Source organism: Cyprinodon tularosa, unplaced genomic scaffold (assembly GCF_016077235.1).
Source record: "Cyprinodon tularosa strain WSP-4 unplaced genomic scaffold, ASM1607723v1 ctg295, whole genome shotgun sequence".
Taxonomy (NCBI): Eukaryota; Metazoa; Chordata; class Actinopteri; order Cyprinodontiformes; family Cyprinodontidae; genus Cyprinodon; species Cyprinodon tularosa.
In genome coordinates this window covers 515865-540105 of record NW_024039002.1, presented here as the reverse complement: position 1 = coordinate 540105, position 24241 = coordinate 515865, and the positions used below count along the sequence as shown (strand labels likewise).

The window sequence follows — 24241 nt, the reverse complement described above, 5'->3', positions numbered from 1 at the left end:
GTCCTTGGTATGCCTTTCCGGCTGTCTGTGTAGTCGTCCTTCTCAATTCGCTGCCGGGGCGCGCCATTTTTAAAAACCGAGGAACAATGGACGACTACGACGAAAGGTTAATCGATGAGGTTTGGAAGTACAACCACTTGTAGGATGCCTCAGACAAATTATATAAAGATGCCAAGGTCTTTGCCGAAACGAAGTTCTCGTGACCATCTGATGAAGTTCTCGCGAGTTCTCGAATAGGCTCCCCCTAGCGCTTTGGCAGGAAACTGCTCTGCATCCCTAGAAATTCCAGACCCATGCAGAAGCATACCAGCAAAACTGGTTCGCGACCAGACCCAAGCGACATTTGATGTGTGCGGATGCAGAAGACTAATCTGCCCTTAAAACTCCCACATTTTAAGGTTATCTACAGTATTTTTCTATCAATGTGCAAATAATCCAGAAATGCATATCTTTATTATAGATGCCATACTGAATCAGTATTTTATCCAAAAAAGCACTGAAGAAATGAGCAGCAGTTGCAGATAAAGTGATTTTATTTTTATATACGTTTTGCATAACTCGGAAGTGAAGTGTTTTTTTATTTACTTCAGAAATAGGGGGGGTATCTAGAATCATTTCTTTTTAACTGATGAAAAATGAGGAGTGACTTTAAATCTTTTGTTTCCACCCATCAGACAGTCCCTCTACAGTTGGAAGAGGATGGGAAGTCCCACCGTGCTTTTGTCTCCTGTGAGAAGAGAACTTTAGCGCCCCGTCTTGATTGGCTCCTTTTAGTTTTCTATGAAGTCTTTTCATGGTGTCGCCTGATTGGTCCTTCAGACCTGTGTGAGGACTGATCTGCCAATTGTTATCAGTCTTGGTAAGTGCAGCTTCCTCCTCTCAACAGCTGCTGCAGTCAGTCAGCTTATTCAGCAGCACAAGTGTCTGTGTGTGCGTTGGTGTGTATTTGTGTGTGTGTGGCCACCCTGTTTTCTCCCCTCCCCTCTATTTCCTCTACTAAATACCCATCCCACCCTCTTTCCACTCCCATCCCCCTCTCTTTGCACACTTTTTCCCCCTAACCCACACTCTTTTTAACACACACTCCTGCCACATGAGGCCGGGCAGCAGCCCGCTGTGTCTGAGTCACTGCAGAAAGTTACACTGCTGTGTTTGTGTTTTGCATGCAGCAGCGTCTTTCCTCTGCAGCTCGGCGTTCCCCGAACGACAGGATAAGGAAGGAAGATCTCGGTTTACTGCAGCTGAACCAGGATTTCGCTGAAGGTAAAGATGTCTTCCTCACCCCTCAGAGGTTGTGATGGTGTCTGTTAGACATTCACCATCATTCTGACAATAGCATGCCGTCTGTCTATGAGTTTTGGGCCAACTTTAAACTGTGGATTTTTTAACTGTGAGATCTCTTAAGTTTAAACATTTGTTACTGTTTTATTCTGGTGAGCTATATGCATATCTATTGAAATACTCTGTTCCACCTGCTCAGATTCCTAATATTTAAATTACAGGTGCTGGTCATAAAATTAGAATATCATGAAAAAGTAGATTGATTTCAGTAATTCCATTTAAAAAGTGAAACTTGTATATTATATTCATACATTACATACAAACTCATATATTTCAGATGTTTATTTTGTTTAATTTTGATGATTACAAATGACAACAAATGAAAATCTCAAATTCATCATATCAGAAAATTAGAATATTGTGAAAAGGTTCAAAATTGATGGCCCCTGGTGCCACACTCTAATCAGCTAATTAACTCAAACCACCTGCAAAAGCCTTTAAATGGTCTTTCAGTCTAGTTCTATAGGCTACACAATCATGGGGAAGACTGCTGACTTGACAGTTGTCCAAAAGACGACCATCGACACCTTGCACAAGGAGGGCAAGACACAAAAGGTCATCGCTAAAGAGGCTGGCTGTTCACAGAGCTCAGTGTCCAAGCACATTAATAGAGAGGCGAAGGGAAGGAAAAGATGTGGTCGAAAAAAGTGTACAAGCAAGAGAGATAACCGCACCCTGGAGAGGATTGTGAAACAAAACCCCTTCAAAAATGTGGGGGAGATTCACAAAGAGTGGACTGCAGCTGGAGTGAGTGCTTCAAGAACCACCACACACAGACGTATGAAAGACATGGGTTTCTGCTGTCGCATTCCTTGTGTCAAGCCACTCTTGAACCACAGACAGCGTCAGAAGCGTCTAAAGAGAAACAGGACTGGACTGCTGGTGAGTGGTCCAAAGTCATGTTCTCTGATGAAAGTAAATTTTGCATTTCCTTTGGAAATCAAGATCCCAGAGTCTGGAGGAAAAGAAGAGAGGCACTCCATCCATGTTGCTTGAAGTCCAGTGTAAAGTTTCCACAGTCAGTGATGGTTTGGGGTGCCATGTCATCTGCTGGTGTTGGTCCATTGTGTTTTCTGAGGTCCAGGGTCAACGCAGCCACATACCAGGAAGTTTTAGAGCACTTCATGCTTCCTGCAGCTGACCAACTTTTTGGAGATGCAGATTTCATTTTCCAACAGGACTTGGCACCTGCACACAGTGCCAAAGCTACCAGTGCCTGGTTGAAGGACCATGGTATCCCTGTTCTTAATTGGCCAGCAAACTCTCCTGACCTTAACCCCATAGAAAATCTATGGGGTATTGTGAAGAAGAAGATGCAATACACCAGACCCAACAATTCAGAAGAGCTAAAAGCCACTATTAGAGCAACCTGGGCTATCATAACACCTGAGCAGTGCCACAGACTGATCGACTCCATGCCACGCCGCATTGCTGCAGTAATACGGGCCAAAGGAGGCCCAACTAAATACTGAGTGCTGTACATGCTCATACTTTTCATGTTCATACTTTTCAGTTGGCCAACATTTCTATAAATCCTTTGTTTTTATTGGTCTTCAGTAATATTCTAATTTTCTGATATGATGAATTTGAGATTTTCATTTGTTGTCATTTGTAATCATCAAAATTAAACAAAATAAACATCTGAAATATATGAGTTTGTATGTAATGTATGAATATAATATACAAGTTTCACTTTTTAAATGGAATTACTGAAATCAATCTACTTTTTCATGATATTCTAATTTTATGACCAGCACCTGTAGATGCATGTTTTGAAAGTGTTTTCTTTTTCTATTCTAACATGTTTTATTCTAGACTGTTTATTGTATAGAATCAACATAGACTTTGGTTGTTCAGCAGTGCATCCTCCCTCTGCCTCTATGTTGCATGTGTGGCTAAACTGAGTTTATGATGCAAAGATTGCGACTTAAATTAATGTAAAGCTACAGTGTGTCACTTTCGACGCAAGTATTACTTCAACTTGTGTTATTCTAAAGGATATTTCAGGTCACTGTTCACCACCTGGTGCGCATCAATGCTCCATGTAGGCTGCCTCTCTCAAAATCCCTTCTGTGTAACTTTAAAGTGTCATTCAGATATGTCGCTGAATAGTCATGTGACCCAGAGTGCAGCTTGACGTCAGTCTGAGGTGCTCAAACACGAGAGATAGCTAAGCTATAAGTTGTGAGCCAGCAAAACAGACATTAATCTACCTGATCAGACTTATTTTTTTTTGTTTCTCCGATGCAGTATTTAATCTCGAGAGGTGAATGTTCCCTTGAATTTATCAGGAACTCTTTAACTTCTCAATCTGCTGGTCAAAATTTGGCTACTATTATTATTAATCGGAGGCTGTTCAATTTTGCAACAGTTTAATGCTGCCAGTTGCCTTCAGGGGGCGCTAAATGTGGAAGTTAACACATCTATCGTTCCTAGTGGCTAAAAATGTAACAATGTGTCATTCAGTTCATTATAAATATAACAGGAATAAATGAAAACAAGTGATCAGTAAAGTTAGATAATCAGACTGATTTTAATTTAATGTCGTCGTCTTTGCTTTATCCTGAACCGGGTCACAAGGGGCAGCAGTCTCAGCAGACTCCCAGACTTCTCTCTCGTCAATCACCTCCTCAAGTTCTGCTTTTTTGTTTTATTTAATATGTGAACACATAAACCTTTCATTGTATATTTATGATTGAATCATCAGTTTGCTTTTTAACAGCTGAGCGTAGTTTGACTCTTGCACCTCCATTTCACACAAGCAAAATAATGAACCTAAAAGCCGATGAGCCTTACAGGATCTTTCTCTGCTTTTCAAACTCTGTTGAAAGAAAATTCAAGTAACATTAATAAAGTAGTTCATTTTGGAGCACATCAGCCTCCAAAACCAACATATTAATTATAATATAATATTAACATATTATATTAAATAATGTTAAAATTACATTTTTCTTTAGAAAGGAGTTTCATCTTACCATAAAGTAAGTTGAGGTATATAAATCTGTGACATCATGGCAAAAAAACATAATCATTTGCACCGACATTTCAAATGACACCTTCAGTGAGTCATTCCTTCCCTTTATCAAAGAAATGCATCAACACTGGTTGTTGTAAGCCACTAAGTTATATTTAGCTATGTTTAACTTAGCTTCTTCTGTCTCTAACATGATCATTTCATCATAGAGACTAAATTATCTGTTTAGTTTAAGCCATAGCACCACAGATCATCCAGTTGAACCATGTAACAGCTATGCGGTAATGCTAATGACAGCTCGTCAGCCTCCTGGTGGCACAACAAGTGGTGCTTAAGCTCAGGGTATCCATGACAATGGCAACTCTGTTTTTAAGCAGTAAACAAGGACCTGCTGCCGTCTGCTGTTTTATTAAGTTAGAATTAATAGTTACATTCAGGCAGATGTCGGTATGTTGGACGATCGTAATCCTGCAGATACGCTACAGAAGCAGTTTTATCCTATTGAGATGCCATCATTTTCTTATAATGTTGTCATACATATAAACTGGTTGTTAAAGGATGAACATATGCCTTAGTGTCATTTTTAGTTGGGGTAAAACAGATGTTGTAGAAAGAAGTCAACAGAACAGTCAGTCTTTCCATCCCAGCTTTATAATATATATTTCCAGTCTCCATAAAGTCTGAAGACTCTGCATACAGCTGTTTCATATCTTTTTTGGGCGGCTTTTGCTACAAACTATTGAGACGACACAGCTGTGAAAACACAGAAAAAAACGCTGACATAATCTGAGCCTAGTTTTTTATCAGGTGCTCTACTGTCTTTTCCTGATAAATAACCAGACAGTTAGGCTGTTAGGGAGTTGGAATCGATATTTAAAGGTTCAATTTAAATAACTAGTTAGGACTTCTGGTGAAACAGAAAAATATGGATATAAATAAAATATAAATCCATTATAAAATATAAATCCACTCTTTTTGTTTGATAATTTTCTGACTCTTATTGACAGAAATGTTGAATTTAATTGAAATATGTTTTATTGACCCTAACAGGAACCTCAATAAAAAGGATAGGTATTTGAAAAAAAAAAAAAGTGTTTTATTTTTTGGTGAGAACGTCGTTTTAATTCAGGCTTCTAAAAGCCAAAATCATGTGGCTTCGCCATGCTCTAGGAATATTTAAAAAAGTTAAGTTTATTAAATCATAAAATGTTTTTTCTGATAAATCTAACCCATGTTTATGGCTGAAGAGGTCATATGGATGATAAAGGAAACATCCTTTAAAAATTAAATATATCAGACATCGGCCACTCCAGTTTTAACTCACCAATATTTTAAGCAATGGTCTTATGACTAATAAGAAGGATCATGTCTTTTCAAACCGGTAACATGCATCTAACTGATGCATGAGTCAGATGTGGGAGTAAGAAGGTCAGTGGTGTTGATGTTTGTTAAAGTTTCGGAAACATATTCCAGAACTGGCTCTTGAAATGACTGCACAGGGCTGGGGATAGAAAACAGAATAATATCTGTGAGCAGGTCTGGGGGAGATATTTAAATGTCAAATCATTCTGGCTTGAACATGTATATAAATGTAGTCTTTATTAGACCATACTGTCCTAGAATTGACAAAAATTTCTATTAAAAAAAATTCTGTCTTAGAATCTAGTTAGTAAACGTCAGCCTTTACACATAAATTCGGCCAATCATATATCAGCGGTCATCTGTCAATCAAATTTTTTCGGTCATAGCATCTTGATTCATATGTCACAGCTAATATATGCAACGATTGAAATAAGAAATAAGAATCATATTCTTTCCCATTGAGTTCCGTCCCAGTGTTCACAGGGATGGACGTCTGTGTCTTCAACAGGTGTAGAGCTAACAGAACTGGCAGCGTTGCGAGGCAAGGGCTCAAACATGTACGGCTGTAAGCCTTCTACACCAAACCAAGCTTCTGGCGTCCTCTTCCACGACATCTTCATCCCCGCTTTCCTCCTATACATAAAAATGATGTAGGAGACTCGTCCTTGACCTCTGACACTAAACTCTCCTCCTCTTGCATGTTTCCTCTGTCCATAGCGTTCCTTGACAGTGTCGTTTCAGGCCCCGTCCACACGAAGTCAAAACGAACACGAAACGCTAATATTTTCCAGAACGTTTGTCGTAAAGACGGAGACGTAAAATAAATGTGATGGTCTACACGAATGCATGAAAACGCTGCAAAATGTATGCCAGGCCTGTAAGTGGCGCTGTGGTGCCAAAGCAAAAATAGGCGACAAAATGTTGGGCATGCGCACTAATATTTATACATGGTTGCCCTGCGGGTCCATTTTCGTGGTTCAGTCAAATTCAGGTGCTGAACTATGTCATCGATATTGCTCTGTTCTTCCTGGAGATATTCCAGAAGAAGAAGATTCTGTTGTAAGCCCGACAGCAGGGTGAGTAGCATTAGCAGCAACCATTCAAGACAGGACGGCGCCATTGTTGTTGTGATACTGTGTCGCGCATGCGTGTTTAGAGGCGACGCTATGACGCATACGTGTAAGAAAAAAAATGCGGTTAGAGCTTAAAGATGGAAACGCGAAAACGGCGTTTCAAAATCTTCCCACTCTGAAGGCTTAATAAAAAAAAGATCGTTTACAGACCCCGAAACGCCGGCTTCGTATGGATCAGAGGCTGGTTTGTTGACTTCGTGTGGACGGGGCCTAAGTCACCAATTTAGTGCTACTTGGTTCCAATGGAATTTCCCATTGGGACCTATTAGCCATAAGTTGGTAACTGGTTAACAAGATGCTTTTGACACCGGCTACAACCAAATCTGTTAGCGAACCTTCCACCACAGCAATCCTGCCCTCTTGAAAAATGACCAATCACATTCACTTTATTCGCTTGTGTAAAGTCGTGCACCCCTTGGGAGAATTCAGAAATGCAACGGTTGGAACAGCCGATTCCCAACCACTTTAAAAATTCAGTGGCTTTAAAGTTCAGTTAAATAAAACAATGTTTCATCGGCATCTTCTGATCTGCATTGCCTCTTTATTCAATTAATTCAGTTTTAGCAGGAAAGCCTTAATATGCTGCAACAACAGGAGCTAATGCATCATCTCACAGTTATTTATAGAGATTTATCTCAGCCCAAACTAATTATTGGAGTTTTTAATGAATTCAGCTGAATTCCTCCTGAGCAGTTTGATGGCGATCTAGATTAACGCAGCCTATTTGATGTGACTTGCTGTAATTTGGCTGTAATATTGGTTTGGTAGCAGTTTATTATGTGCTTAGAAAAAAAATGTTTGTATTTTTGTTTATGAACAAATAATCAAAGATTATAAAGAAAACTATGCATATGTTTTTTTAGACTATTTCAACCCTTAAAAAAAATCTATATCAAGTAGGACTGTGTAAGCGTACGTGTGGAAGACAATTCCTGTCAACAGAAATAAACTAAAAAGCCAAATAGTTAAAAGTTAGCGTTAGATCATTATTTGGCTAACATCATGGGGGGGCCTGTCGGCAGCGGCCTCATACACTTCTTCAAAATTACACAAAATAGAGTCATATGAAAAGGTTTTGGTATCCCTATTAATCTTAATTATTTTTACTTCCAAATATTTGGGTGTTTTCAACTGTTATTTCAGCTTGATATATATATAATAACTGATGGACGCAGTAATATTTCAGTGCTGAATTGTGGTTTATTCGACTAACAGAAAATGTGCAACATGCATTAAAGCAAAACTTGACAGGTGCAAAAATGTGGGTACACTAATCATTTTATTGATTTAAATACCTTTGACTACTTTTCACTGACTTACTGAAACAGAAAATTGGTTTGGTAAGATTTTAACTTCATTGCCAGGTGTATCCAATCATGAGAAATGTATTTAAGGTGGCAAGTTGCAAGTTGTTCTCCTGTTTGAATCTCCTCTGAAGATTCATCATGGGCACCTAAAAACAACTCTCAAATGATCTGAAAACAAAGATTGTGCAACATAGTCATTCACGGGAAGGATAAAAAAAATTGTCTCAGAGATTTAAACTGTCAGTTTCCACTGTGAGGAACATAGTAAGGAAATGGAAGACCACAGGAACAGTTCTTGTTAAGCCCAGCATTGGCAGGCCAAGAAAAATATCAGAGAGGCAGAGAAGAAGAATGGTGAGAATGGTGAAGAACAACCCTGACCACCTCCAAGGACCTGCAGCATCATCTTGCTGCAGACGGTGTCACTGTGCATCGTTCAAATGAAAATAATTAAGACTAATAGGGGTGCCCAAACGTTTTCATATGACTGTAGGCCGCTTGAATGGAAATGTTCTTCGAATGGAAATGTTGTGAAAGTTGTACAAAACGAAATTTAAGTTGAAAATACAAAAAGAAATAAAAGTTGTCTAATTATTTTATTGATAGAATATATGTACTAACCCTATATACTGTGTTTATTGCTTATATACAACCACTGCATAAACACCTACTCAGGCTGGTGACACAGGCCCTTATCTCAGCTGTTGTAAATAAGTAGAGGAGCTTTTTTTTAATCAAAATTAAAAATAAGTAATAAATAAAGTAATTTTGACAAAGGATGAAGTGAGAAATGCTTTTAAGAGGTCTGTGGGTGGTTTTTAAAAAAGCTGTTTTAATTTATCCTTTTGACAGACAAAAACGTTTTTATTTTAGATGCAAAATATTTCTATATTTTACAAATTTCTATATAATTACTGCTCTAAATGGGTTTTTCTCTCACCTAAAGGCAGGTTTAACTGTCCTACACTCCAGTTAACGATTACCTGGTTACTAAATTAGTTGCTGATTATTTTAATAAGCGATTAATCATGATTAATCTGATAAATTGTTTCAGCCTTAGTTCAAAGTTTGTCATTTTTATTTAATTGTACCAAATTAACCATTTGGATGTTTTATTATTCACCTGTCCATCTATAAAACACTGCACAGCTATGGATGATGGTAGACATTCATGTTCCCCTCCTACTTATTATTTACCTTTTCTTTTGGGTGCTGTTTAATGAGGAAAATAATTACACCTCCGCTAATACAGTTTGGGTTTTTTTTCAGGCCATTGCCTCATATTTTGACATAAATCTGAACGATTTTTGATGTGTGCTGCTAGATTTTTGGGTCCAATCTTTAAAGAAACCAGTTGCTTTCTCTCAGTTTAACAAAAAAAGTAATATTTATCATCAACTAAAACTAAACACATAAACAGTGGATAGCAAATGAAGGGAGCAGCACTGCATTCTCCTCAAGGCAAGCCTGCTGATGCACTGAAGAATCAACCAATTATAAAAATCCTGATATGTTTTCTTCCTAGGTCTAACAGTACGCAGAAAGGTGGAAAGGTGCTCTACAGATTTTATCTTTGTAAAATGTATGTTAAGTTAATCAAAACCAAACAGAAGTGTTTTTCTTTGACAGTGATCTTCACCATGGAGGTGCCCAGTAGACCGCCGCCTTCCGACTTCAAACTCCGTAAATCGGCTTCATCTCCTCTACGCTATTCAGGAGCAATAAAGAAGGTTTCCAAGAAAAAACAAATGGGGGGAAATTTGCCGGAATATGGAAATGAAGAAAATGACAATCAGTTTGAAGAGAATAAACTTGACACTGAGGAAGAGACAGTAGAGGAATCTGTGTTTCTAAAACCACCAACTGATTCCTCGGAAGTCGTAGATGTAGCTGCGCATCAAATACTGATAAGACTACCTTCACAGGACAGTTTCTCAGAGGAGAGCTTTGTGTCAGAGGAGCGGCTGGCAGAGGAAGCCAAAAAGAAGAAGGAGGAGGAGGAGGCAGCAGCGAAGGAGAGGCAATCTCAGAGACAGATGATGGCTATAGAAGAGCTTGCCCAATCAGAGAAGAGTTACCTCAGAATGCTGCAGATTTGCACTGTAAACATCAGGAACAACCTGCAGAACCTCCAGGTAAGAACACATCGCATGTTGCAACAAGGAGCATAATATTTTTGTAAGTAAAGAATAGGAACCACTGCATTAATCCATCCTTTTTTATGATTGTTTTTTATCAACGAAGGTCCCTCCCATTCGCCTGATATGTTTGAATGATTTAATCAGTCAGTGGAGCCTAAAAAGGCCCCAGCAGTATTATTGCAATCATTGCACTTCAATAAAATAATGCAACATTTATAAAAAAAAAAAAGGAAAACAACAAACAAAATTTTATCTTAGCAACTATAGTAATCTATAAATGGCTTGATTCTACGTTTTCTATGCAGAATCACAGTTAAAAATGGATAACAATCCTTTTAGTACAGTGATAGGAAATTAAATTATTTTGGGGATTTATGTTATGGGAACAAAACCATTGGAGAAATTCATGAGAGGCATTTTTAATGACAATGGACAAAAATGGAGAGAAACAGAGCAGAGGCAGCAGGAGCTGGAGAGAGAAAACAGAGAACTGTTGCATAGATACTGGCATTGTATGACAGATAAGTCTCCTGATTGTTTCCTCCAGAGATATGCATGTTGTTCTGTTCACCATCAGTGTTTGTGCCCACTCTGTTCTCATTAGAATGAAACTGAGAGATGCAACAAGCATGTGCAGAAATCTTTAACCACTGTCAGCTGTTTATTGGCATTGTTGATAAAGATCTTTAAAATTAAATGATTTTCTTTAATGCAACATCATAGTCTCAGTGTGAAAAACTGGGGAAGATGCAGAAACATATGAAGCGAAATTGGTTTCAAATTTCACAAATACGCATATGTGATTTATACATGTACAGGAAAAGCTTCACACACACACACAGCACATTCCTGCAAGCATACAAGATTCACACATAAACAGCACATGTTTCGCCAAAGTATGTCTGGTTTATAAACAATTATAAATTAAAAACACAAAGTACCAGTGGTCTTTAAACTTCGCTGGATTTGTGTGTGATTTTTTTTAGACTATCCTTACGTCCCTCGATACAAAAATGTATTTTTTTATACAGGGGATGATTTGCAACCAATCACAGAGCTCCCTTGTATAAGCCAATCACAAGAAAGTACTCTTTGTGGGATAACTATTTGCTGCGTCCCGGTCTGATGTTCTGTCAGCTCAGCATACCGCGTCAGGGCAGCATACCCTTAGCAATACGCATTACATAGAGTTTCCTCTGACTCTGCTCTCCTTACATCCAAGCAAGCTGTTTTATTTCGTGATTTAGTCAGGTTTTTGTCGCAGTTTTTGCATAAAACAATGGAAAAAGAAAAATCATTCACTAGATCCGTTACCCACATTAGCTTTAAAACAAAAATTGCTTATTAAAGAATGATCCGCATTTTTTCACAGAGAATAAAATGTTTAGAGGGAGATGATTCTAAAACCCAGTTGTCAGGATATGAGATTTATTTGTTTTTAGTTTGTTTAATATGAGCGACATGCAGATCCTTTTATATTTATTTATTTTTACAGCCCATGAAGAACTACTGAAATTATTTTCAGATTACACATAAATAGATTCATAAACTCTGCGTGGGGACAGGAATGACTGTAGGGTTAGGATTAGGATTCACTCAGTGATAACAACCTACTGAGCCTACTGGCCCAATCTGAAGCCATTTTATTTTGCTTGTGTTAATGCTGTGTGTGTGAGGAGCTTTTCCTGTCCATGTATGAATCACACGAGTATTTGTGAAAATCGAGACCAATTTAGCTCCATAGAGACATGCTTGTCTTCTCAGTCAAATAGAGAAAAGATTGCTTTTTTTTTTCTGTAAAGTGAACCTGAATCTCTGTAAAGAAAGACGTCACACAGTTAGTGAAAAACGTGTGTGTCATCCTGCTCACCAGAATTGGACTGTGACATAAAACTGTCTGAACATGTACAGTGAACCATGACGCTGTTCTATCACATCTTCACGGTACACTTTAGCTGTCAGGTTATTCTTGATAACAGCTAATCATTCGCTGTCAGAAATGAGGTGAAAACAAACAAACCTCTTTTTTTTTTTCTAGACTCTTTTTGATATTTATAAGAAAGCAGCAGTTCATGTCTCATAGTTTATCAAACTTTTCTCAACTAAAGAAAGCCCAACTTGTATTTTAATCAACCCTAGTTGCTCTGGTATCCCTTAAATAGGAGTGAAACTATGAAATTCAACTGATTAGTAAAAGCATTTCTCTACGTCATCTCTGTGTAGATAAAGCTGACTTTTACAGAGCATTGTTAGGGAGTAATGGTATGACTGTACCTGAGTGGGAAGACTGAACACAATCAGCAGTCTTGAGGCCAATTTATGCTTCCGACGCATAGCCTCTGCAACCGTCAAATCTGTCTCTGTGTGTGACCACGCCCCCCGTGCAGAGTTTCTGCAACTGTCGTCGCGCACCTTAAAAAGAAATCCTGACTATGTGTCGGATGGTTACAAACCCGCACAGACCTCAAGCGGAAGTGCGCAGACAAAAAGCAGCTGTGATTGGTCCTTGGTATGCCTTTCCGTCTGTCTATGTGGTCATCCTTCTCGATTTGGTGCCGGGGCACGCCTTTTTTTAAAAGCCCAGGAACGATGGACAACTACGACGAAAGGTTAATCGGGGAGGTTCAGGAGTGCAACCACTTGTACGATGCCTCAGACAAATTATATAAATAAATATATCATCGATGTCTAGCAACTCTAGATCCATCTCCATGACCGAGATAACTTGCAGACACTCCATTGTTGTTTTGGAAAATAAACACTCCCTCAGGCGTTGCAAGTTCTCGAATAGGCTTCCCCTTGTGCTTTGGCAGGAAACTGCTGTGCGTACCTAGAAATTCCAGACCGACGGTGCAGAAGCATACCAGCAAAACTGGTCCAAGACCAGACCCAAGCAACATTTGATGTGTGTGGATGCAGAAGTATAATCCGCCCCTAAGTCCACTAACTTCAGCTAGTACACATAGTAAAAGAGCATTCATTCTTTATGAGAATAAAATAACTTAAAACAACTTACTTTTCACCAAACTATTAGCTTAATCTGAGATTATATTGAATGATTTTTCTGGTCAGTTAAAAATCTTACCTATGTAACTTCAGAGGGTCGGATTCTGTCACTGAATGAGTCATGTGATCCACAGCACCTCTTTACTGCAATTTAAGGTCCCCTTAAATAAAGAGTTAAACAAGCTAAGAGTTGTTGTTGGGCAAAAAAAAAGATAGGACACTTTTTGATCAGATATATGGAATGTAAGATTGAATCTAGAGGGGTGAATGTTGCCTTTACCAGGAACTCCATCACTTCTTAATCTACTGCAAAGTAGTCTGATTCCAGAACAGCCAAGGAGACTGTTTTAATTAGCAACAGTGCAGTGCTGCCAATATTCAGAGGCGTTACACTTGGGAGTTTGCAGGTATAGCGCCCCTAGAGGCTAGAAGTTAGCTTCACTTTAACAATAATCCCTTCCCACTTTCATTGCAGCCCCAGCCCCTGTACAGGACACCACCTATTCAGCCAGGCCAACAATCTCACTTTAACCACCCCCCTTTCAGACACCTAGTTGGGTATGGGGCATTGTAGGCTAACAATAGAAGCCAAACGACCCCCATTCCAAAGGGACAGACCCCTTTGTCCGTTCTAAGTTTTCGAAACAAAAACAAGGCTTTGTTGGGCTACTGTATAAAGCCTCAAATTCAACGCTATTCCTGACATGTTTAATTGAAAAAGCTTCCTGGATGGGAAATGAAATGTCTTCAAACTTGGAAACAAAGTCCAGTGGATTGATATTAATTTTCTTTTTTTTGGGATAACTATGACCTGGATGACTTAAAATCTTCACAAGGATTTTTAACAATAACAATTTTCCTAATTCCTGCTTCCTCCTGTATCATGTGCCTACTGATCTTTACATCCTTGTGTTTATTTGTGAGCGTTTCTCAGTGAAACTGGGTAAAGTGCTTTGACTGGTCAGTATGATGAGAATATATTAACTCTGTCCATTTAACACTTGGGGTAAAAACTGAATTTATTTTTGTGACCGCAAAAATATCAGGGATACAAACCAAAGATCCTTTAAAATACATATCAGCTAATTATATTCATTTTTGAATAAATATATGTTTTTTATTTACATTTAGTTACTTCATTCATTAAATGTAATTCATTATAATTAAATTTTATATTTAATATTTTAATCATACATCAGATAAATAAATGTTACTTATTTAGCATATTTATTTACTTTATGATGTATTTTTACACTCCATATACCTTAGCAATCACATCATGATGACGGTGAAAACCATTTCTCGACTCCTCGCTTTATGCTTCACCTAAAGGGGACCCAGACCCCACGTTTGGGACCCCTGTTCTAGAACAAATGACACAGCAGGAAGATGGAAAAAGCTTAATAATTTGATTTGGATACAGAAAAATATCCTCCTAAGCGATGTCGATGTTCAGTCCATCGACTACAGTTTGAAATAGTCTGTTGTATGCTAACCCTGTTGAGTTCTGAGATGCAGAGATCCAAGACTCATATAGGGAAATCTGTTGTCAGGGAAATTATCAGTAGATCACCTCACAGTCTGGGTTGGTAGAAGCTTCAACAAGAAAGTCCTTGTTGAAGCAAAGCAGTTTGCCACTAGCCCAAATTGAACCTGTTCACCAAAATGCCCATCAGGATGCATCTGGAAGCATCGTGTCATCAAGACCTGCTTACTTCAGCAGAAACAGGACAGCAGGGCCTGAGTTGCTGAGGAGACGGCAGCTGTGGCATTAATGCTTTTACGTTTTCACTTTTCCATACATCTCAGCTTCAGAATGTTGTTATTAAAGGGTTAACTCAAATGTAAAGTATTGCTGTAAATCTCTGTAAAGACCAAAGAACATAGGGATCCATGGTGCTCACCGTTTATCACACCGTTTATCAGACAATGTCTGTTTCAGTTTTATCACCTGTTTTTGTTTAGCTGAAGTTTGGTTGGACTGCAGAGCCCAGCAGACATTTAAATAATTAGCTTCTAATGAAGAGAAAAATCCATGTATTGACTGGCACATATTTGTTTCTTTTGTATTATTGGCATCAACAGATTCATCCGTGCTTCTGTTAATTCATGGGTGTTTTTATGAGCCCTGCCCAGAGATCAGTTAAAGTTCATACATTTCAGCTTCCTTTATCTTCTATCCATTGCCAATGTTTTGTTTGATTGGTTAATATGCTTTTCTTTTTTGTTTTCATTGAGACTTGTATCACATTTCTTACCATTGTTTCATTTAATAAGTATCGGCTTCAAATTCAGCCCATTTAAACTCGGCAGCACAGATCAGGGCCCAATTAGAAATGGGCATTGGCTTACAAAAAAAAAACTTTCTCAGATTTCAGTCAAAAGTATTCAACACAGAGCCACTGATTCTGAAACAGTTCACTGAGGAGGACATCTCTGGATATTCAGTTGATTTAAAAGAAAAGAGGAACCGAATATCAGCGTATTCTTCTCTAAGTTGACTTCTAAGAATTAAATACCAGCATTGTAATTCTCTATTCTCACTTCAGTGAGCAGCTTTAAAGGGGAAGGGAAATCCCTGCCTGTTTGTTTCAGTTGATGTTTGCACAGACAAAATAACTGTGGAGTTATCTACATCCAGTGGTTGGTAACTTATGTTGGGAAAGATCTTTAATGGTTGCTGTAAAACGGTGGAGCATGCAACATTTTTTTTTATTGCAACAACTCTAATTTTTGGTTTTGATATTTAATATGTTTAACAATAGAACTGTATCTACAAGTGTGTTTTATATTTCTGCAGTATAGAGAAGTTGAGTATTTTCATCTCATTTTCCCCCTCAGCCTCCTCCACCCAACCTGGACAGTGTGTTTCTCTACATAGATGAGGTGATGGATGTATCAGGTCGGCTTCTCAGCATGTTGGACCAAAAGCAGCTCACCCCTGAAAACCCAGACTTCCTAGAAACCCTCTGTAAGTCATCGAAGCCTTTATTATCCTTTGTTTAGCATTCTTCCATCAAGTTATGATTATGACCACTAATTTAGAGTAAAGTATTAGAAATGTTTTATTTATAGATCAATTGTGTCGAGGTTACTTTTAGACTGGAGATAAATCTTTTTACACTCTTAATTTTTTATTTTTAGATAAGTATCAGATAAAGAACTTAAGTGAAATGATCTTGTTCTTGTGAAATAAAACAAAACTTTTTCAATCTTGTTGGGATTAGAAAGATTGCGTTAATTCTGAGACAGTGTTCATGTATTTCTGCGTTTTAAAATATATTTTTACATCGCTTTTTACGGGCCCCACTCTTAAGGCCAATGTGTAAACATTTTCATCCCCACAGAGCAGATCTTTAAAGGAGGCGGGAAGTGGTTTGTCTTTCCAAACCTTTCTTTTGTGTTTGCATATCCCTAACTATTGCAATAATCACCATAATTACCTCCAACTTCATGGCTTAGGACCTTCTCTTTTTTCTATGGCCAATTTCTGATGCAATCTCCTCATTTGAAACCAAATTAGGAGATTTGGGGAACCACTGGTCTCCCTTAAAGAGACTTTATGTAAGTTTTAAACTATAGATATTTTTTTTTTACCCTTTACGACTAAAACATCGTTAGATCAGCAAACGGACACCTCAGTAGTCAAGCAGCGATGCATCTATAAGTCTGTAGTCGATGTTCCTCAATTTACTTTGGGTCAGAAGTTCATGTGCTGTTCACCCGATGTGACATTGAACGCGTTAATGCTAAATGCACGGTAAAAAAATATTCAACCGTTTTTTGGCATTTACTTAATCATATTTAGTTATGTTTCATGCTAACATGAAAAAAATTAGGGAATAAGCGTCTGCTAAATGCCTAATTAAATTTGATTAAATAAATGCTAAAATGAGTTGCATTATTTTTCAGTGTGGGTCCAACCTAGCAAATAATGAAAGCAATATTTTGATTGCTTTGTACTTCAAAAGCGACATCCAGGCATTCAGCTCAACTCAGACGCTGATGGAAACTCCTTGTTGGGTGAAAAAAGTAAAACAATAAAAACAAGCTTGTAGACTATAAGCACTATACAAATGTGTAAGTAGCATTCTTCCTTTTGTGTTTTGGCCACAGGTGGCAGTATCATAAAAAAAACTGTAATGGCTCTTTAACATTAGCAAAGACCGCAGTCTTTATTGATCATCCACTACACAATCACAAAAAAAAGAACCTCATTACAAGTTCCCATGGTCAGATCATACAGTTAGATGCTGTTAATAATCACACACTCTTAAAACCACTGGGTCATCGGCGACCTGGTGGATGTTAAGTGGGGTATCCCTAAAATTCCACCGGTACAATTTTTACTACTATAGACATGTTAGACATCACTGGAAAGCCTAGATTCTCCACAATTCAACTAGCAAGTTCATTTTATGGACATAGCGAGCACCATAGCACATGTAAACATGACAAAGCAGCCACAGCTACATACCTTTGAAGGCATCCAGAAGCCGTTTTATATATCCAATCTTCAATTGTTTATACTTTATTCGTCCATAAGGGTCCACAGATTAAAAGTCATCCAGCTAATTTGTAATAAAAATATTCCTTGATGAGAAAATCACCCATAACATCCGGTTGTTGACATCAGAAAAGTTAACTTGTCATAGCTTATTCTCAGAATCTTGCTAATATTTACTTCCCAATACTTATTTCCTCGGTTGTTAGTCTGCAATGTTTGGTATGGTTCTTTACATCATCTTCTTATCTACAAGACACAAGTGTCTGCATATTTTTATGATGCGATTTGAACCAGATATAGTCCCCAAAATCTCACTTCTGGTTCCTTCCTGTCAGCCAGTGACGCACTATATTACGCCTCATAGAGTCCTGCTGTTATTGGTTAAGACCACATGGGCTGTTGGGCTTTGTACCCAATGAAATAAGGTTTTAAACAAGCCTACTTGTGCCTAGGTTATTTAAAGTGATACCGTGTAACAGGCTTGTGTTAGGGAGACACAAACAGCTGGGGCTGGAGCCATGCATGCAGCTCCAAGCTGAGTGACAGAGCGGTCCTATTTTTTTGTTAAGCTTTGATCCTGATTCGTTTTATTACAATACCTAAGGCTGAAAAAAAAGGCACTGCGCCTTATTATGACTTGAAAAGCTTCAGTTTTACTATATTTTATAGATTTTCTATGCTATTATTGGTGTATACATTCTAAATTTTGTTATATACAGTGATTTAAAAAAAAAAGTGGAAAATTTGCTTTATAAATGTTTTGTGGCCACCAAAATGCTTCAGTGATATTCTATGGGTCAAATAGTGAAGCAAAACACAGTAAAAGCATTTGGCACAATTTGGCGAAGTTTGGAGATGCTGGTCCGAAATTTTCTGCATTTGTGGTTGACATGATGTAGAACAAATGTTATACAATGAAACCTGCCTTTTCTCAAGCATGTCTTTATCACTGCTGGTCAAAAAAGACCTATCATTTCTGAGAATAAAAAACAACAACTTTGAGTCATGTTTGAACTGATGCTGCTTGGTCTGTGTTGTACTCACCCAATTTTAATTCATATATTCAGAAACTAGAGGGTGTTCGCTTTCAAATAATGTATTGCACATGTAATTTGGGCTTACAGTTCCTAAGTTATTTGCTTTTCCATTTGGGTGTGTAAAATAGGTGAGAATTTCCCAGAATGAGGTGGATGTTAAGAGGTTTTTCTTTTTTTTTCTCTATTGTTTCATTTAGTAAATTTAAAAAAATGGTTTTTACCCCGTAGGTAAGCATTTTCTTTGTCTCCCTGCACTCTGTTGTTCCTGTATTTATGCATCTGTTTTATTGTTCCTAACAGGTACCTCATTCCTCAGCCTCTCCTCAGATATTGAAGCAGCTTATAAAGAATACTTGCGGCACTATAATCATGTCTCATTAGTGGAGAACAGCTACAAACAGAAGGAGGCACTTTGGAATGACATCGTTACAATCATCAAGACCTCAGCGTGAGTTTCAAATATTTTATTTTGTCTACCACTGTGACACAATTACTGAAAAGAAAATAAGCTTGAAAGCTACCATGTGTTAGTTATTGTTTGCTTGTTTTAAAAGTTTAGATAAAGTTTTTTTTTTTTTTTTTTTTACCCACCCCAGACCTGAGGTCAATGCCACCTCTTTGAGTTTCTTCTTGGTGATGCCGGTGCAGCGGATTGCCCGCTATCCTCTCCTCCTGCAGACCATCCAGAAGCACACTGACCCCTCTCACCCAGCATACGGCCTACTGGAGCAGACTGCTCACACTTCTGTCGCCTTAAATTGTCGTATCAACGAGTACAAACGCTTCAGAGAAGTCGGTGAGGCATCATCCGTTCCGAGCAGTGATCTTTAACTCCAGTCCCGAGCCGCTGGTCTACAAGTGTTTAGATGGGACAGAACAAATATTATCTCAGTAGCAGAGCTCTGCATCCTAGTAACACACATAAGCTATTGGACCCTGCTGTAAAGAGCAAGGGACACATCTAATAGTTGCAGGACAGGAACCCTCAGGGACTGGAGCTTCTGATCAGTGGTCTAGAATGCAAAGTTATTCATTGCTTTTAAAATTCAGACATTTTGTCTCTTTACAACCAAAACCTCTGTTTATTTTACTGTTATTTTATGTGATTGACTGACACAAAGTAGCAAATATTATTTCTAAGTTGTATTTAGGTCTGGACTAAAACTGATCCGTTCTAACAGATGAATGTGGTTCGATCTAAACCCCTGGTGTTTAGTGTCTAAACTAGCCGATGTCATGCTTGTTTTAGATGTTTCCCTGTTTCTTAATAGAATAGAATGAATCCTCAGTCCTCGGAAGAATATGTTAAGGTGAAGAGAAGGTAATTCAGCTATTTTAATTCCCTTTTTTCAGACATGTTAAATTTTCAGACTTGATCTGAATACCTCAAATTGTAGCTCCTAGCTCCTATTCCTTTACCTTTTATGGGGTAAACAGTAAGAACACTATCCAGGGTAGGAAAGGAGCTGTTGACTGCTGTGCTAAACCAGGACAGCCTTTAGCCTAAAACACATGAATGACGCTGGTAACAATTGGACTGCAGCTTTCAGGAAAATTACTGCAAAAAAAGAAATGTTACAGAAATGTTTGCAAAATGGCTCAATCTCTCGTTATAACACCCAAAACATATGGAGGAGAGGACATCTGAATATGTCACATAGAGTAAATGTGAAGAAATAATGCAGTTGAAAAAGTAGAAAAAAGTCTCATGAGCTATTTTACTTACAAACTTTTACTTACTTTACTCCTTTTCTAACGTGTTGCAAGGGCACGCGTGATAATTTAACTTTTGTTTATGCACGTTAATTTGAAACAACATTAGCAATGTTAGCGGTTTGTCATGGTTAGTTATTAGTTGTTTCCCAGTTTCCGACCCAGAATCGGCAAAAGTTAAACAAGCAGCAACACTAGCAAACCCCCTGAAGGTGAGTCCCTGATTGGTGGAATCGTCTCATTTGGTGGAATAGAGACGGGGGAGGTTACAGCAAGGTGGTCCAATGTTAGCAGCCTTCCAGGAAGATGTAAATACAGGAGGAGGACACATTCACCTTCTTGGAGGTTTTTTATGATTTGAACAAAGAGCCTGCCTGGAGAAAACCCAAGTAATTTAATCAATCCAGACTTTAACTAAAACAATTATAATTACTTCACTCTATATGTATGAATAAATACAAAGTGGTGTGATTATTTGTACTTTTAAGGGGTCATAAATCAGTTCTTATTTTTTATTTTTGGGGACTACCCTGGTCTAGAACATAAAGTCCCAATAAAATGCATTAAATTGTGGTTGCAAAGGGAAAAAAAGCAAATAAATAAAAGTGGTTTTGATGCTGCCATAATGTATAGTGAATTGGAGAAAACACCAAAGTAAATATAACAGTCCATTATCATGTTTAAATTTAATTTTAAAAAAGCAGCGCTAATGATAAAGTTCCCTATGTCTAAAGTTGAAATCTTGTTTCTAATGTTTTGAAGCTGATAAATACAAGAAGACGGAAAACCTGACTATTATCGACAAGATCAACCGACTTAACACACACAGCATCGCAAAGAAGACAGCAAGGTTCAGTCAGCACATCAAACACGAGACTGGAATGGTGCCAAAGGTAGGAATCAACCCTAACCAGTAACAGCCCCACATTACGCATAGAGAGGAGCCAAACCCATAAGTAACACAAGAGCCTTCTTATCAGAACAAATGGCCTCTGAGCAGTAAAATCCTTCTATCAGTGCACACCTTATCTCTAGCTGCACCTCAGTAGTTAATGATCCACAAGATAAAGATAAAAACTGACCTGCTATTTAACAACCTGATTTACTGGATTGGATCTTTTTCTTTTCTTTGACATTTAGAAAGAAAGTTTAATTTATTTGTATAACACCTTCCAATGGCCAAAGGCCAAAAATGCTTTACAACAAATTCAGGCAGAAAAACCATAAAGAAAAATATATAAAAACAGTGCAAATAGGAGGGGAATAGCCTCCGCATTGTGAAGCTTCCAGCTCTGCAGGTATGGAGTGAATTATGTTCCAACATTGTTGCAAGCAAAAAAACACTTTTTGCACACTGTTAAATTTCAGTCAAAATTTCATTTAAAACAAAAGTTTTGTGAGTCACTTTGCCATTTTCTAAGAATTGATCTCAACTTACATATTTTTTCATTTATTTTTCAGATTTTATTTCTTCACATTTTGTTTCCGCAAAAAGCCATTCACAGATTTTATGTTTTCAATTTTTTGCAGCATCAGTTTTTCTAACTGCGTATCACAGATCACCTTATCTTAACTTCAAGCTCAAGACAAACATTTATCAAAAATTCTGATTACTAAACAAAAAGGGCACTTCACTTACATAAAAAAAATAGTCAGTAAAGGCCAGAACACAGCAAATCCGATTTTGCTTCCAATCTGACAGAAAATTGTGTTGGATAAGATTTTTAGGCAAGCAGGCTGCATAGGTCAGACTGAGATAGACTCTAGCTCTATTTGAGTCGGACTACGCAGCAATTTATTGGCAATTCCATGGGTCTGACAGGAATAGAGACGCAGTTACAAAGTAAAACACATCCGCTTGGGGGGGAAAATACTAAATAAAATCTGTTAATAGCACGGGGAAAGAGTCAGTTTTCCCACATCGCGTAAATAATAAGCGGGACAGACTCGTGCAAAACCAATGAATGAAACATTAAATAAGAATACTTAACCCATGATTGGAATTCAGGAGGACAGAAAAAGATAAAGTAGTGATCCTCTTTGAGCCTTGCAAAAACAAGGGACAGAAACCACAGTTTATCAATCTACTGGGGAAAAAAAACTTCAGGAGGAGGAGGGAAAAAAGGGTAAAACAGTCATCCTCTTTGAACCTCACAAAAAACAAAATAACTAGGCCTAGATAGATCAGGTTAGCGCGGCATATCTCTCAATTCTATGAAAAAAAGAAAGGAAAAATTGGATAAACTTCCCAGATCTTTCTCTGAGAATCACCTCTCTGCCTCAGTCAGCATATAAACCGTCCCAAAGTGTTTATTTCTGTGTTTTATGTTTTTAATATAGGCTTATGAACATTCTCTATCTGTTCGGGTGAGATGCTGCACAGACTCGTTAAGTGGTGCTTTGCTTTTTAGAATACGCCGGGGGATTTTAAAATTTTTAAAAATCCCTTTTCATAATCTGTCCAAGTCAAATGTGGGAAATTGATTTCATTTGTATATAGCACAAATAACACAGATAGCAAGATGAAAAAAAACTCCGATAGGAGTTTAAAAAGTTTAAAAATAGCACAGCCCAGCAGACATTTAGATAATTAGCTTCTAATGAAGAGAAAAATCCATGTATTGACTGGCACATATTTGTTTCTTTTGTATTATTGGCATCAACAGATTAATGCGTGCTTCTGCTAATTCATGGGTGTTTTTTTTATGAGCCCTGCCCAGAGATCCGTTGAAGTTCATGTATTTCCTTTATCTTCTATCCATTGCCAATGTTTTGTTTGATTGGTTAATATGCTTTTCTTTTTTGTTTTCATTGAGACTTGTGTCACATTTCTTACCATTGTTTCATTTAATAAGTATCGGCTTATAATTCAGCCCATTTAAACTCGGCAGCACAGATCAGGGCCCAATTAGAAATGGGCATTGGCTTACAAAAAAAAAAAAAACGTTCTCAGATTTCAGTCAAAAGTATTCGACACAGAGCCACTGATTCTGAAACAGTTCACTGAGGAGGACATCTCTGGATATTCAGTTGATTTTTAAAGAAAAGAGGAACCGAATATCAGCATATTTTTCTCTAAGTTGACTTCTAAGAATTAAATACCAGCATTGTAATTCTCTATAGGCCTGCATCAGAAATGTGAAAGCTTCTTCACACTTCAGTGAGCAGCTTTAAAGGGGAAGGGAAATCCCTGCCTGTTTGTTTCAGTTGATGTTTGCACAGACATAATAACTGTGGAGTTATCTACATCCAGTGGTTGGTAACTTATGTTGGGAAAGATCTTTACTCACCTGAGTTACAAAAATTGCACCTGGGTGGCATGTTTACGCATGAATTTAAGTCTTAATGACCTATTATAAGTTGTGTAACACTAATACAACATCGTCTCTGATCTATAACTAAAGGTTCTCATGAAAACAAAAGGCCAAATCCTCAACTTTCCACTGCTAAGTTTTAAAGTAGGATCAGTTTTACTCCTTTTCCACGGTTCCCAGGGGGCTGGCTCCATGAAGAGGATTATATCTTCTTCATAGAGATTCAGGAGAGCAGTGTCTCTTCTCTCCATTTCTGTGGCACACCTTCCTCACACCAAATCTGAATATTTCATGCACTCAGAATAGTCTGTTTCACAAAATTAGCACACTTAACAGAAACAGTGTTTTGAAGGCATTCCTGCTGCATAATGATGCTAACCTTAGGTGTATTCTGTTTATTAGTGTT

At 37.9% G+C, this 24241-nt stretch overlaps 1 protein-coding gene across 2 annotated transcripts in view; it reads left to right on the top strand.

Moving 5' to 3' along the window:
• Positions 1-24241, top strand: part of arhgef37 (Rho guanine nucleotide exchange factor (GEF) 37) — a 46437-nt gene that overhangs the window by 5686 nt on the left and 16510 nt on the right. Inside the window, exons 2-8 of one of the 2 annotated variants that reach the window (XM_038291157.1) lie at positions 675-859; positions 1170-1263; positions 9747-10252; positions 16106-16235; positions 19109-19256; positions 19405-19604; positions 21284-21414. In XM_038291157.1, the coding sequence (XP_038147085.1) occupies positions 9758-10252; positions 16106-16235; positions 19109-19256; positions 19405-19604; positions 21284-21414 (1104 nt within the window). In that variant the 5' untranslated portion in view covers positions 675-859; positions 1170-1263; positions 9747-9757. Of the gene's footprint in view, positions 1-674; positions 860-965; positions 1264-9746; positions 10253-16105; positions 16236-19108; positions 19257-19404; positions 19605-21283; positions 21415-24241 lie in introns of those variants that run through there. The other variant, XM_038291156.1, reaches the window with a different exon arrangement.